This window comes from Capricornis sumatraensis, chromosome 4 (genome assembly GCF_032405125.1).
Source record: "Capricornis sumatraensis isolate serow.1 chromosome 4, serow.2, whole genome shotgun sequence".
Classification (NCBI taxonomy): Eukaryota; Metazoa; Chordata; class Mammalia; order Artiodactyla; family Bovidae; genus Capricornis; species Capricornis sumatraensis.
Window position 1 is genome coordinate 31,188,962 of NC_091072.1, and position 15,028 is coordinate 31,203,989.

Sequence of the window (15,028 nt, forward strand, 5' to 3'; positions counted from 1 at the left end):
GGTACTAATTAGCTGCTATGCTAATTGCCTTGGTTTGAATCTCTTTTAGGCCAACTTTGAGGAAAAAAAAAAGCCCTCTTCCCCACCTCACTATTTCAGAAACAGCCCCTTATCTGGAAGGTTGAAGAACGTTCACAAAGTATGTCCCCAGGCAGCTGCAGGACACAGCAGGGTTCCAGACGACAAAATGGACATTTAACGGTTAAATCTATTAAATACGGAAGGTGATTTATATTTGATGAGAAAAAAAAAAACTGTGCAAGTTATAGCAATAAACGTTCTTTCCCAAATGAAGCCAAAATGAAAAAAGAGCAGCAGAAAGAGAAGGGGGACGTGTACCAATACTTGCTCCCACAGAAAAAGTAACCTCCCCTCATCCCTGAAGATGGTTTGGCGGGGGCAGCTTAGAGCATGGTCTCCGTGTACCTGCGGGCCCCTCGTACAGTGGCTCCTGAGCACACTCGCCAAGCTCCTTGTTCTCGTCCAGCAGAGACGGGGGTGCTCCTCCCGGGTCAGGGTCCAGCAGCAGCTGATGCTCTCTGAGGCTGATGTCTGCAAAGTGGCCGCTCAGCTCACAGTCCTCAAAGTCAGCAGAGAACTGGTGGAGGGGGCCGTCGTGGGGAGACATGGGGAATGCGCCTTCCAAGACCAACGGGGAGCCGGGCGGGGACAGGGAAGACAGGGAGGACCTCGAGGACAGGGACGTTACGGACTTGGGGGCCTCGGCCAGGTGGGCGGGGTGGCCTGGGGCTGCGGCTGCCGCCCCCCTGGGGCCGCTCTGGCCAGGCTGGCTGGGGGACTTGGCCACCTCGTGTTCGTGGATGGTGGTGATGGGGCCGGAAGGCATGTAGCCGCCTTTCTCCTGCAGGAGGAAGTCCAGTTTGTACTGATAATCCGCGTCCAGCTGGTCGCCCTGGCTGGTGTAGTAGAGCTCGCTGGAGCTGAGGGAGTTGAGCGACCCTCTGCTGGACGTGTTCAGGGACCCCCGGCTGGAGGCCAGGGAGCCCAGGCTGCTCCCGGAGGACACGGACAGCGTGCTGGCGGAGAGGCTGGGAGAGGAAGGCGCACAGTGAGAGCCTGGACGCGGGCTTCCCTGGCGGCTCAGCGGCAGAGCCCCCGCACGCTGAGCAGCCGTGCAGCCTGTGCACCACAGCTGCTGAGCCTGGGAGCTGCAGCTACGGACGCCCGAGCACCCTGGAGCCTGTGCTCAGCGACAAGAGACGCCACTGCCACGAGCAGCCCAAGCACAGCAGCTAGAGGGGCCCCTGCTCGGCACAGCTGGAGAAAAGCCCGTGCAGCGAGGGAAAACCAGCACAGCCAAAATAAATAAGTAAGACCAAACAGAAACAAAGCAAGAAGCTGCGATGATGTGGATGGAAGCCCTTGCTGGCTCCTTCGGCAGAGAGGGAAGGAACCCAGTGATGTCAAAGATCAAGGTCAGCGACCGGGGAAAGGGCACCTGCAGCCACGCCACACGTTTCCAGGCCCAGTCTCGAACATTTCCAACCCGGCTCTCGAAAGACTCTCTAAGGAGCAATCCTACCTTACCAAAAATCATCCTCCTTGTGTAAAAGTTTACAAAAAATTTAAAAAGGGATCAAACATCTACTGATAAATCTATCTGCATAAATATCCAGAAGCAACTGTGCAACTAAAAATATATAAAAGTGTGTGTGTGGAGGTAAACAGCATGAAGGGTTACTGCTGTGACTTTACTTAGAGAACGAAATCTTTTATTGTGAGAGAGGAAAAAGCCAGCTTCTAAAGACAAAGGCCGCTAGGCTCACTCCCCTTCTTCCTCTTTCTGTGTATATTTTGGAAGTGAATGTGTGGCTATTTTAGGGTAAATCTCCCTTTTTAAAAGAAGGGATGATGTGGAGAAATGTGTTATTTTCCTAAGTATGTCCTGGTCATTAAAATATATCTTCTTCCCAACACACTGCAAACAGCTTCCAAATAGGACCCTGGGGTTCATGAAAGCAAACAAGCAAATCTCTCCAACTTTAAATCTGGTCGATCAGGTTTTAACTGTACTAGTGTGACTATTTTCTTACTTTTAAGTCATCAAAAATCAAGAGGAGGTAATTGAAGCAGAATTGCAACATGCCTGAAGGTAGCCAAGAAAAATTTTCCCTTCAGGAACCAAACAGACTTACTTTTTAAGTTGTGAATGCAAATATGTAGTTAATTTAGTAGTTTCTTCAAGTTTCTGTAGCAGCTCTTTCCTTCGCTCTTCCAATTTCAATCTAGACAAAAAAAAAAAAAAAGGAGATAAATAAATTTATTTTCAACATAACGACGATAAGCATAGAAACTGAAGGGAGAATAAAAAGATTCTTATTATTTTCCCTTGTGAAATCCAAATGAACTCAACACAGAGAAAACAGAACCACCCATCAGAAGGAAAGTGGTCAGAGCCATCCGCAGCCACTGGGCGAAGGCGGAGGGATGTCCACATGGCCAGTGTCACTAGACCTTGTAGAGTTCTGGTATTCTAAAATTTTCTTAAATGAGTGAAGAAACCTCACACTCACAAATCAGGGAAAGACAGTGGGGAGGAAAAGAAAACAAAGGAGATGAGCAAAGATTAAGGATCCTTCTGCAGCCTCGTGACTTCTGCTTCCGTCACTAAAACATCTGACAACAATAACAGGAATCAGGAAATAACAGGAATTAGGAAAGATCATCTGAGCATGGAATTTGGTAAGGACTGTTCCGAAATCACATTCAGTGACAAGAATTCCAATCTCATTTTGATGAGAATTCTGGCGATTAAGAAACAAATTAGTCTAGTGTCCATATTGCCAACGTGAGCTAATCTTGGCTTAACCCTTTGAGCAAGCAAAAGACATAAAAGTGATTTCCATTAACAGCACCTCTCATCACCTGCGACTGGATTTTCATGACATTTAATCCACATTCAGCTGAACAAGTTTTTATGAGATTGAAAAAAAAAAAATCCAAGTATTATGGAACTGTGTACTTGAGTAAGCCATTTTAAAAATACATCAAGCATACTGTCTATATCAGGGTCTTTAGACATCATTGAAAAGAGCAGAAGGAGACCCAGGAAACCACCACAATTTCGGTTCTGGGGTGGGCTGCTTACTGGCGTGTCCTTATGGTAAGTCACCTAACTGTGGCTCCTGACTTCCTCATCTGTAAAATGGTGATTATAATCCTGCCGTGTCCACCTGCTAAGGCTGTGCAAGAGATCAAACAGAGCCAGCCACGTGCGTGAAAGAACTCCGCAGACATCAAAACCAATCTCCCGTGTTCAGAGTCTCAGCACACCCCGCAAGGTGCCGATACAAAAATTAGCTACTTTTCTTTGCAGAGAAAGAAAAATTCCCTAATTTTTCAACCTCTTTGAAATCCTATGTACGTTTTAGGCAGCGAGGAAACATGCCCATATTTTATTTATAGATATCTATCCTTTGATGTGCCACCAACACAATTTCACTCTGTGTTAAAATAAAAAAAAAAAAGTAACTCTTGTCATTCTGTTTAGTACTTCAAAGGGTGATAAATTCTTAATTCATAGCTTTCACAGGTGTGTTTTGAAAAGGAGTACGGTCCCTTTTTAAAAAAAATCTCTTAAATATAAACAAAAACAAGGAAAAATATTAATTCAAAGTAGATGAACTGAATTAGAAGGTACACAAGGTCTGGAGAAAGTCCTTCAATCCACCTGATACAGAAGCAGTACTTCTGAGGTAAGTTTTAAAACTGTCACATATACACGAAGGTGTTCTGTTGTGTTAAAAAGAGAGACATTACTTTGCCAACAAAGGTCCATCTAGTCAAAGATACGGTTTTTCTAGTAGTCATGTTTGGATGTGAGAGTTGGACTATAAAGAAAGCTGAGCACCGAAGAATTGATGCTTTTGAACTGTGGTGTTGGAAAAGACTCTTAAGAGTCCCTCAGACTGCAAGGAGATCCAGCCAGTCCATCCTAAAGGAAATCAGTCCTGAATATTCATTGGAAGGACTGATGTTGAAGCTGAAACTCCAATCCTTTGGCTATCTGATGCGAAGAGCTGACTCTTTGGAAAAGACCCTGATGCTGGGAAAGACTGAAGGCGGGAGAAGGGGATGACAGAGAATGAGATGGTCGGATGGCATCACTGACTCAATGGACATAAGTTTGGGTAAACTCCAGGAGTTGGTGATGGACAGGGAGGCCTGGTGTGCTGTAGTCCATGGGGTCACAGAGTCGGATATGACTGAGTGACTGAACTGAACTGAGAGGTTTCAATGTGACAGTGTGTTTCATGCTGCAATTTAAATTCAAAGCTTTGTTTCCTAGTCAGTCATACTTGATGGTCCCCATGTCCTCCCCTGATGATGGCTCAGGTGCTGCTCTTCGGGACCCTTTCTGGTTCCCTTGAACCCCCGAGGCCTGGCCTGTGTCCCGCCAGTGTACTCTAAGCTCCTGGAGGGCAGGCCCCAGCTCTTTCTCCCCATTCCACCCAGGGTGCCTGGAGAGCCCGGGACCCCCTCCCCAGACCCCGTCCAGCAGCTGTCTAGGTAACAGGTCACTGGGAGAAGCTTAACGAAGGCCCCAGGGGTCACAGAAGCCCCACCAGGTGGGTGCGGCTGTCACTGTCCTTGGTCAAGCGCCCCACCCCCTGTCTTTGATGGGGTCAGAGCCTCTTCCGGTGGGAGCTGGTTCCCGGTCTCCTTCCTGGAAAATGACCTCTCCCCCTTCCTCTGTGGTAGGGCCCAAGTTGCTCAGATATCAGCCTGTCTCCCCTCACCCTTCTCCAGCCCCGGCTGGTGGTCCTCCTGAGTGGGAAGGATCTCTTCCATCTGGCCCGGAAGGAGCCCTCCCACGGTCCCACGACTCCACACCACAGCTCGTCATACCCCTCACCTCTGCCCCAGTGTCCCCAGGGGGAAGGCGCACGTCATCTACAGAAGGAACAAGTTCCTTTTCCATTAAAAAAACCCCCAAAACAAAAATACATTCATATCCCCACTTGCTACAAATTTTTTTTTCAGTGAGTGAAGTGAAAGTCGCTCAGTCATATCTGACTCTTTGTGACCCCACGGACGGTATAGTCCATGGAATTCTCCAGGCCAGAATACTGCAGTGGGTAGTCATTCCCTTCTTCAGGAATCAAACCCAGGTCTCCCACATTGCAGGTGGATTCTGTACCAGCTGAGCCACAAGGGAAGCCCTTTTTTTCAGAACCAGTGGCAAAAATATTCATATAATTAAGAGAATGAAGACATCTTGGCAAGATGTAAGGCAAAACCTCTAAGAGTTACGAAAAAAGAAGAAGCAATGTTATTAAGATGTTATCAGCTGTAGGAAAGCTCAGGGTTTAAGGAATTTCAGTAACTGTAAGGAAAGGACAGGCAGATGCCTAGGAAGGCTTTTTTCACTGCAGAGCCGTTTCTCTTTGCGGGAGATGGGTCACACGGAAGTATTACTCCGCCGAATGCGCTTTACGACCACTAGGGGGCGAGCTTGATCTCCTTGGTCCTGAGAGTCAGTGACCCCTCAAGGACTGGGGCTGGGGGATTCTAGGGGCTCACCCGCCGGCTGAAAATTCATGTGAGTTCTGTGGGCTCCTGCAGAGACCACAAGTCAGAACGACCCAGAATCTCACCTGAGAATCTCTTAAATCTTGAAATTTAAGGGACACAGACACAGACGCTCAAGAGCATCAAGGTAATTCAGGGAAACAACTGAAGTCTGCCTTCTGACCCTTCCATTTTGTTCCTTTTGGTCTTGCTCAGATGGATCCCTACCTGGCCAGCCCGGCTCACACCTGCCTGCGGGCTGAGCCTGCAGCTCACAAGACGAGAGATGTCAGCGCGGGAGGGGAGGAGATGCGGGGGAGTGACAAGTGTTTAAGACGGTGAAAGGCCGTCATCTGTAAAGGGTCCCCTTGGATATTTTCTCACACTCCTGAAAGCTGTGATGCTGCAGCCACCAGTCGTCGCCGTCAGCACCTTAACTCACGGAGGCCAACGCTCCCCGCACGGTCACGGTCAGACAGGTGCCCATGCTAGTGCGTGACCAGGAATGTCAGAGGTGCTTTTCCCTGCCCACCGCCCCCACCTTCTCCAGCACTCTACTTCTCAAATGCTTTGGTATTATGTCAGCACACAACCTTAAACGCGTATAGAGGACAAGACACGCAAGAAGCCAAGAAGTTTAAAAAAAAAAAAAAAAGGGAAAACCAAAAGTGACTGGATTATGGCTGGGGATTTTAAACTTACTTCCAGGTCACCTGAGAATATGCAAATGTGAGTTTCTTGCCCTTCATTCTGCTCCTTACCTGTGGGCCTAAATGATGGGTGCGGGGTGGGGTTCTAAAGGGCTGCTTGGCCTATGGTTGAGACAGGGAAACAGGTCTGGGTATCTGTCAGCGCGGCCTGGACCCCGGGGGGTGATGGCCTCATGGCGAACCTGCACACACAGGTCCCCCGGGCTGAGAGTGCAGCTGATCTGTTTACAAAACTGCATTTTTTTTTTTTTAGATCAAATGATCAATTTATACCTTCCCACAGGAAGATCTAAAAATGGCTTAAAGTATTTTCCTTTCTATTTTCCACCTGCTTCAGATGAGGGTTTCAACTGACAAAGTCCAAGCGAACGTCTGGTGACCTGGTGAAATATCAAAGGGAGCAAGACGTCTTTTCCTTGTGAACTGAAAAGCAATCAACTTTTGCATTCTTGTGAGCAATAAAGCCCAGAGTAGGAAGCTTTGGGCTGCTCTAACAGTCCAGATAATCTCTCTTATCAGAGTGCGATAGTTTACAGCCACTGTTATCCTGCATTCCTGGTTTTCTGTCAACATTCCTTACTTATTCAACATCTGTCTCAGGCATTTTCACGTTCTCAACAATCACGGAGGAGCCACGGGGCCCAAGGAGAGTGTGCTTTACTGCTCTATGGGGGGGATGTCCTTTCGTGCTGGCTCTCGGTCCACCAAGGGCAGGTGCATTTGAGATTCCCGGACCATGGAGGACGGCCCAGAGCCCTGGGCAGGGACGCACCTCTCGGCCAGGGCCCGGCTGGGCGCGCCCCTCACGGCCAGCAGCTCCTCCTCCAGCCGCTGCCTCTCGGCCTCCAGGGTCTCCAGCTCGTCCTGCGTGCGCCTCTGCGGGGTGACGAACTGCAGCTCCTTCAGAAGCTCTTCCTTCTCGTGGATCAGCATCAGCTTCTCCTTCTCTATGTCCAGCGTCCCAGGCCACGCCTCGCTGTCCAGCTTCGACAGTTCAATTTTCAGGTTGGCCATACTGAAATAAAACCTAGAGTCAGTATCTTCTAAGAACCTATAATGGAGAATAATCTGAAAAATAATATGGTGGTGGTGTAGACGCTAAGGTGCGTCTGACTCTTTTGCGACCCCATAGACGGTAGCCCACCAGGCCCCTCCATCCATGGGATTCTCCAGGCAAGAATACTGGAGTGGGTTCCCTTCTCCAGGGGATCTTCCCAACCTAGGGATCGAACCCATGCCTCCTGCATTGCAGGCAGATTCTTTACCATCTGAGCCACTGGGGAGGCCCCCCACCCCCACAATAATATATGTGTATATGTATAACTGATTCACGTTGCTGTGCACCTGAAACATTGGGAGTCAACTGTACTTCTATAAAATATATATATTATGATAATAAAATAAAATAAAATGGTCGTGCACATTCTAAGAAGTCCCAAGGAGAGGGAAACACTAGGCAGGCTAAGTTTGGGGTTGACCCCCAGGGGCAGCTGTGACAGGGAGGAGAGGGTGAGAGGCTGACCAAACCGCAGCCCCTAGTCGGGTCCCCGAGCTGACGCTACACTTCTCATCCGCCTCACCCTCCCCACCTTTAGACTCCAGGTTATCACACCTACTACCTGAAAAGAAGGATGAAGGTCAAACTATACAGATGCTTAAGAAGCAGAGGACCAGTCAGTCCTGATGCATGGAGGAACACCTGAGGACTTTGTTAAAAAAAACAAACCAGCAACTCTGGTGAGTGACGCCTGAAATGCTGTCATGCTGGCTCCCTTCCTCTGGGTCGAGATGCTGAACCCGGGCTACGCTGGCAGCAACTGAAGATCAGCCAGTTGGGGGAGGGGAGAAGACAGGGCTGGGCCACCCGGAACCACAACCAAGGCAGCCCCTCAAGGTCCCAGTGTCGCCAGCGAAGAGCACAGGGAGCTCGCTTCCCGCTCCGGGGCCTGGGTGGAATCTACACCACGCGCAGCGCGCCTTGACCTGGTCTTGCTCTGTACGCGGCTGGCGGCGGCATCCAGCACAGGCGGCACGGCGGGAGTGGCCCTACCGGGGTGGCAGCAGGAAGGGGCAACGCAGCCAGGAGCGCGGGGAGGAGGAAAACGCAGCCAAGGGACTCCTCCCCAGCTTCATGGTTTTGCTGACCCAAGACTTCACCGCGTCTAGAGCTTTGTACTCAACCATCAAGTCAACTCCGGATTCAATCAGAAGGACCACCCGAATCCAATAACTTGGTCTGGGGCACCATGAGGACTGTCGGGACTGTTCACTAGAGGAACGGCACTTGGCTGTTTTGACCACAAGCACACGATCAAGACAAATTACAGGGAGTCCCCTGGTGGTCCAGTGGCTAAGACCCCTCACTCCCAACTCTGGGGGCCCTGGGTTCAAATCCTAGTCAGGGAACCAGACCCCACATGTCACAGCTAAGAGTTTGCAAGCTACAACTAAGATTTGGGGCAGTGAAACAAATAGATAAATAAATATCTTTCAAAAAGATAAACTATGAACACAGCTGATATTGGCATTGCTGGTAAGTCACTTCAGTCGTGTCCGACTCTGTGCGACCCCATAGACAGCAGCCCATAGACAGCAGGCTCCCCCGTCCCTGGGATTCTCCAGGCAAAAACACTGGACTGGGTGGCCATTTCCTTCTCTGATGCATGAAAGTGAAAAGTGAAAGTGAAGTCGCTCAGTCGTGTCCGACCCTCAGCGACCCCATGGACTGCGGCCCTCCAGGCTCCTCCGTCCACGGGATTCTCCAGGCAAGAGTACTGGATATTGGGATTAGGAACCCTATATTCCTACTTCAAAATGTTGGATGATTACTCTGGTATTATCACAGCACATAGCAGAAGACGATGAAGAGAGAAAAGGGGGTGCCTGCCCCCCCCTTTTAGATGGAGGAAGTTGTAGAGGAGAAGAAAAAGGAGACTGAAAAACTTTATCAGGACCAAGAGGGAGGCAGCTCCACATTCTGGTGCCTTGAGTTTCCTGTTTGAGTTAAAAAGAAAGTTGCCACCTTAAACTATGCTGTGTATAACGTACTTGTGATTTTCACCTGTCGTCTGCACTTATGATAGATGTAACATCAGCTATTCTTCAGCTTTAACCACAAAACTGTAAACAACTGTCTCAATGTACTGGGAAATTAATCATCAAAATGCTAAATAAGCATGATATTATTGGCTTCATTAAGCATGTAAAACAAAGGCTGCAGGAGAAAACAGGTTTCCGAGAAACACAACCCAAACACAAGTAAACACAAAATTCTTTACTTATTCAGAATTAAGGAAGAAAAAGCACTTTCAACACATGCAGAAACCCCCGAGACGTACCATCTCCTCAGAATCACTAGTAACTAAAGCAAAACCTCAAATGGTAACAAACAGCAATGTAACCGAATGGGAAAGAACCAACATCTTAAGTCTTGATGGGACTGAATTAAACAACTGAACCGTGAGCAATGATGTAGTGAAAGAAAGAACAGCACCTGTTGCTTGTGGGATCGGGCATTAGGTAGGTCTTGAATTTGATTTGGAAAGAGTGTGCTAAATCTGGGCAAGAAACTGTGACGCTTTCTTGGAACACCTAGAAGACAAGTGCTGTTTAAGCTCCAGATGGAGCCAGCGTCCAGCAGAAGCTCAAGCTGGCCCAAGGGAAGTCGAGTCAAACCCCAAGGACGAAGGGGGATGAGGCTCGCCTCCCCAAGATTAATTCTGAGTTACGGCCATTCTCCTTCGGAAAGCCAGACACTGATCCTGGCTTTGTTTATGTTGGAGCCAAGGAGTTCTGGCGGCTCGGGGGCCGGTGTGCTCATAGCTGGAGCGACCGGAACAGGCTCCCAGGTCCCCAGGCCGCAACAGCACAAAGGAGCCCTCAGTCCCGGTCGAGGGGAACTGCTAGTGCCGGACGTTAGAAGCAGACAACGCGGTGCATGACGCTTTTCCTACCCTCAAGAAATTTACAGTCCACCTGGGAAACTTTACAGGCATTAAAATTAGCCGGGTATAATGCTGCTCAGAGAGGCGAAGTGACTTGCTCAAGCTCACGGTGGTTAATAATTTGTGGAACAAAGCTTACGGTTCTTTCAGTAAATCAAAGAGCCAAGTAATATTAGTAACAGAGGCTATGCAGAGGTAAATATTGGATTGAGGCAGATCAAATAATGGCATTGTTAAAGCCAGACAACCTCTAAGAAATCTGGCCAATGACTTTTTTTTTTTTAATTTTTAAGATTTATTTATTTATTTTTGATGTGGATTGTTTTAAAAACCTTTATTGAATCTGTTACAATACTGCTTCTGTTTTATGCTTTGGGTTTTTTTTTTTGGCTGCGAGGTTGATGGGATTCCCAGCTTCCCACCCCCTGCATTGGAAGACGAAGTCTTAACTACTGGACTGCCAAAGAAGTCCCTAGCCAATGACTTTTAAATTCTCATCATCACCAGTATTAACAGATGGACTTCAATATCCACCTACTGGGCTGCCTTGCAGTGGGAAACCACACACTTTCTCAGCTGAGCAGCTCATGCTTCTGATAACACGGGCCTGTGCCCCCGTGCCTTCCTAGACAATGGAACAGCAGCACCTGCACACTCTTAAAAGCAAAATGATGAAAGGTTTCGGTGTGACCCTCTCTCTCAGAACAAGCACAGTTCCTACGTTATGAAAACCTGCTCAGTCTGTCACCAACTTGAGGACGGAGGAGTCTCCCAGACCCTCTCTGGAGGCACAGGTGAGAAAAAGGCAGTGAGGCTGTGCTGAAGAAGAGTGGAGAGGGTAAAGGAGGGACCACCCCAAAACTGAGCAACACCCAGACATCCCCCAGGACACCAGCGGGGGGCTTCCCTCCAACACCGAGGAAGGTGCTGGAAGCTGTTTACCTTCAACTCTGAGCTGCTACCAAGCCCAGCACCCGAGTCTCTGCAGCACTGTCTGGGGAACCAACTTCCTCACTTTAAATTGTGAGTAGGTACCGTACAGCCTTAAAGCTTCTTCCTTCCAGAAAGAAGGGGACAGTTCCATTCCTGCCCTTCTCACGAATTCTCCTTGTTCTTTGGCTTTGGGTGGGGTGGGGGAGACCCCCACAACCTTTATATTCCAAGATCTGAAGGGTGATCTCCGTAAAACACGCTTGGCGAGTGCCCAGCAGATGTCACCACGGGAATAGAGATGGACTCTGGAAAACGCCGGGGAGCCCACTGACCCGACTGCCACACAGTGCCCTCCTCTTACCTTCTTTTCGCTTCTTCATACTGGAGGCTCAGCCTGACCTTTTCAGCTAAATTTGATCTACTTCTCACTCCGATCTAGTTAAAAAAAACAAAAGGGGAAAAAGTCAATTAACTCTGCTAATGAATGAAGTAAAACTGCTTTTGTTTCTAGGAAGTACGAGTAATTGAAAAGCTAAAGAAGATAGTATTGAAATTGGGAACACCAGTTTGCAAAGGCACTTACTTTCGCGTCTCAGTGGGGACAAAACATTTCTTTTTAATTCAAGCTTGTTGCATTTTTTTCAAAGACTTTAACATCCTTTTCTCTACACATTAAAATCAGGATTAAAAAAAAATCAGGTAAATGCTTCTGGTGTCTAAGAGTTTATGAAGGGCGTACAGGTCAATAAAATTTATGAACTGAAACTAATTTCCTTGTCTCTGTGAGCCAAAATTTCCATCATTTAACTTCCAAATGCATAAACATAAATTACTTCAAAAATTAATTTTTCAAACAGGTAAGCCCTACTGTTGATCTCTATCTGCTCTACTTTCATATCACAGAATTCAAAGAACACAAAAATAACTGGGAACTTATTGAAAAGTAAATATCTGCTAATGGTGTCCCAAAAGGTAGACTATAAACTGGTAATAATATTCAGACCACATTAAATATTTTCAAGTGCCAGGTATAAACCACCAATCAAACATTTTAATATAATCAACTTCAGATGTGTAAAAACAAGTTCTTTGGTTTCATTTTTAAAGGCATATATTTATGTTTTTCATTAGCCTTAATGTGTATTTGGAAGGACCTTAATTTCCAAGGCTCTTAACTTAAGAGGAAAAACTTAAATTCTCACGTGTCTCTTATCTTTCAATAGAGTCTCTGAATAAATACAGTATGAGAAAGTTTGAACCAAGCTATTTATCTGGACAGATTCTGATATGCTTGGCTGCTGCTGCTACTGCTGCTAAGTCGCTTCAGTCGTGTCCGACTCTGCGACCCCATAGACAGTAGCCCACCAGGCTGCGCAGTCCCTGGGATTCTCCAGGCAAGAATACTGGAGTGGGTTGCATTTGATATGCTTGGCACTTAGGCAGAAAAGATAAGGCTAAGATTTGTAAATCCAGTCTTATGAGTACGAACTGCTGCATGCACACAGCTGGAACTCGCAGCCCCTTTCTGGCCCCCTCCCATCCGCCAGCGACGCCATAATCAGGGCCCTTTCACACGGATAACTTACGTCCCCAGAGATGCTGGTTTGTGAGCCCGTGTCCAGGGTCTGTCTGGAGAGGGAGAGATGCGAGTTCACAGGACTGGATCTCAGGTCTGGCTCAGATGTGCCGATGCTCTGGTCCACGTGAAACCGCCCCTGCAGCTTAGCAAGGCTCTGTTCAGGAAACACAAAGCACTTCGTAGAGCCAAGCACTGAAGGGGGTGAAACTTCCCCACCAGGGAAAAATTACGTCGAAAGAGCTAATCTCAGTGGAAACAACAATTCCTTTATCTTAGTGGGTGTTTATCACTTTAAATGACTGACAAAAATAAGGGTACAAGACAGTTTTTGCACATACATGCAGACTCTGAAAATATGTGAGATCATATTAAAACAGGCTATCTTCTCTTTCTCAAGACAGCCTGGGAATTCTTCATCCTGTGAATCATGGTATCTTTATATTTAATAGATGCATTTCTTATTTTAAAAATTTTTTGAATTAATTTTTAATTGAAGTATAGTTGAATTATAATGTTGGGGTAATTACTGCTGTACAGCAAAGTGACTCGTTATACATACAAATGCATTTCTCTTTTTGAAAAATTTGTTAAAAAGTCTATTTTAATGAGGGCTACCCATTTTATGCAGTAGAAATTCTGGAGACATGGGATACCTATAATGCAATCTCATTTTAGATAAAGTAGGCAAACTTCCTACTGATGTCCACAGTTATGCCATTTGATATCTGGATAGGATCCAAGAGATTATTTAGCTCACGTAGACGTTAGAGATTAGGAAACTGAGGCCCAGAAGCTGCAGTCGATCAGTACCTGCAATGATGTTTGTTTTGGGAAAGTGCATAATTACAATTGAACATGGCTGCTGTCAGCAACCAGGTTTAATATAGGGAGTTTATTTTAGAGGGAAGATGTGAGCCAGTGATAGCATTAAAAATGAAAAATCTAAACTTCTACCAACAACCCCCCCCTTACAAAACACTAACCAAAACGTAAGAAGCTCATTATTATCAGCTTTAAGAAGAGCCAGGATTTATTCCTGATATATGAAATCCTCATGATAAGAAATTAGGACTATCAGAGATCTGATACTTGTTTTTCACCTAACCTCTATTTTCTTTCAAAGGCATTTTTATACAAAATATATATTTTTATACAAAATGTATGAGGGATAAAACGTAAATGGTCAAATGGAATAATGCATTACAAAAAAGAACAATGAATCCTTTTTAAGACTTTGGACAAGTCTCTTCTACATTTTTGTTGTGAACAATGAAAAGATGTATATTTTTCAAACCTATCTGGGATGACCATGAATTCAATTAATTTAGTAGGTCATGACTAGTATGTTTTAAAATGAAATAGAGGAGACTAGGAAATAAAATCAAAGTATACTACTAGTATCAAAAGCAAGCATATTTCTGTGAAATTTGGCGTGTGTGTGTATATCTACAGGTGAAGATATTTGTGTTACTGTGTTTTGATGAAAAATATATTTCTTACTGTGGGTCATATCCAAAGAGGTTTGAAAGTCACAGAAGATATCTAAAGTCCTTTTCAGCTCTGTTGTTGATTTCTAGATCTATTACTTACTTTACATATTTTAGTAATTTAAAAGTTATCTAATTTTTAAACTTAATCTGGCCTATGTATAAATTCAAAGTTTACAGGAAGAATCAAATAGGACCTAAAATTGGTAAATTATGAGGGTCCAATGTAAATCTGTACACGAACCATTAACTTTTTTTCAGGGATGACTGATTTAATCAGCAGGCTCGCTGTAGAACAACAACAAAAACCGAATCCAAGTAAAGTTCTGTATGCGTTATGTGCATATTAGAACCATCTATTCTGAAGCAAGACTGCCTGGGTTTGAACCTCGGTCCTGCCACTTATCGGCTGTGTGACTTTCAGTAACTTAACTTCGCTGTACTGTGGTTTTCGTATCTGTAAATTGAGGATAATAACAGAGGCTATCTTTAGGGCTGCCGTGAGAATTAAATGGAAGTATTTCTATGCAAAGCAAGCAGAAGACCATCTGGCCCGAAGTCAGTATTTTAAGTATTCGCTATTATTACCATTGTCTTTTATATTTAATTGCTTCTTGAAAGCTATTTAAAAAATCCCCCAATGCAAAATTATATGGGTTCAAGAATATTCACTTGTATTCAACCAGAATTTTGGAAACTGACATTAAGTAGCTGAACATTTTATTTAAATACAGAGGGGCTGTTCACCAGGGGCTGAAACATTTTTTGAAAGACACAGACTAAATCCTCACCCAGCCAGGTGAAGAATTCCAAATATCTGAACTATTACAAAGAATTCTCAGT

The 15,028-nt window shown here is 45.9% G+C and overlaps 1 protein-coding gene across 1 annotated transcript in view; it reads right to left on the minus strand.

Moving 5' to 3' along the window:
* WWC2 (WW and C2 domain containing 2) overlaps window positions 1-15,028 on the minus strand; it is a 146,786-nt gene that overhangs the window by 30,594 nt on the left and 101,164 nt on the right. The window contains exons 7-11 of the mRNA XM_068969775.1: window positions 12,706-12,852; window positions 11,481-11,554; window positions 7,015-7,257; window positions 2,157-2,246; window positions 427-1,049 (exon numbers count right to left, since the gene is read on the minus strand). Coding sequence (XP_068825876.1) covers window positions 427-1,049; window positions 2,157-2,246; window positions 7,015-7,257; window positions 11,481-11,554; window positions 12,706-12,852 — 1,177 coding nt within the window. The remainder of the gene's footprint in view (window positions 1-426; window positions 1,050-2,156; window positions 2,247-7,014; window positions 7,258-11,480; window positions 11,555-12,705; window positions 12,853-15,028) is intronic.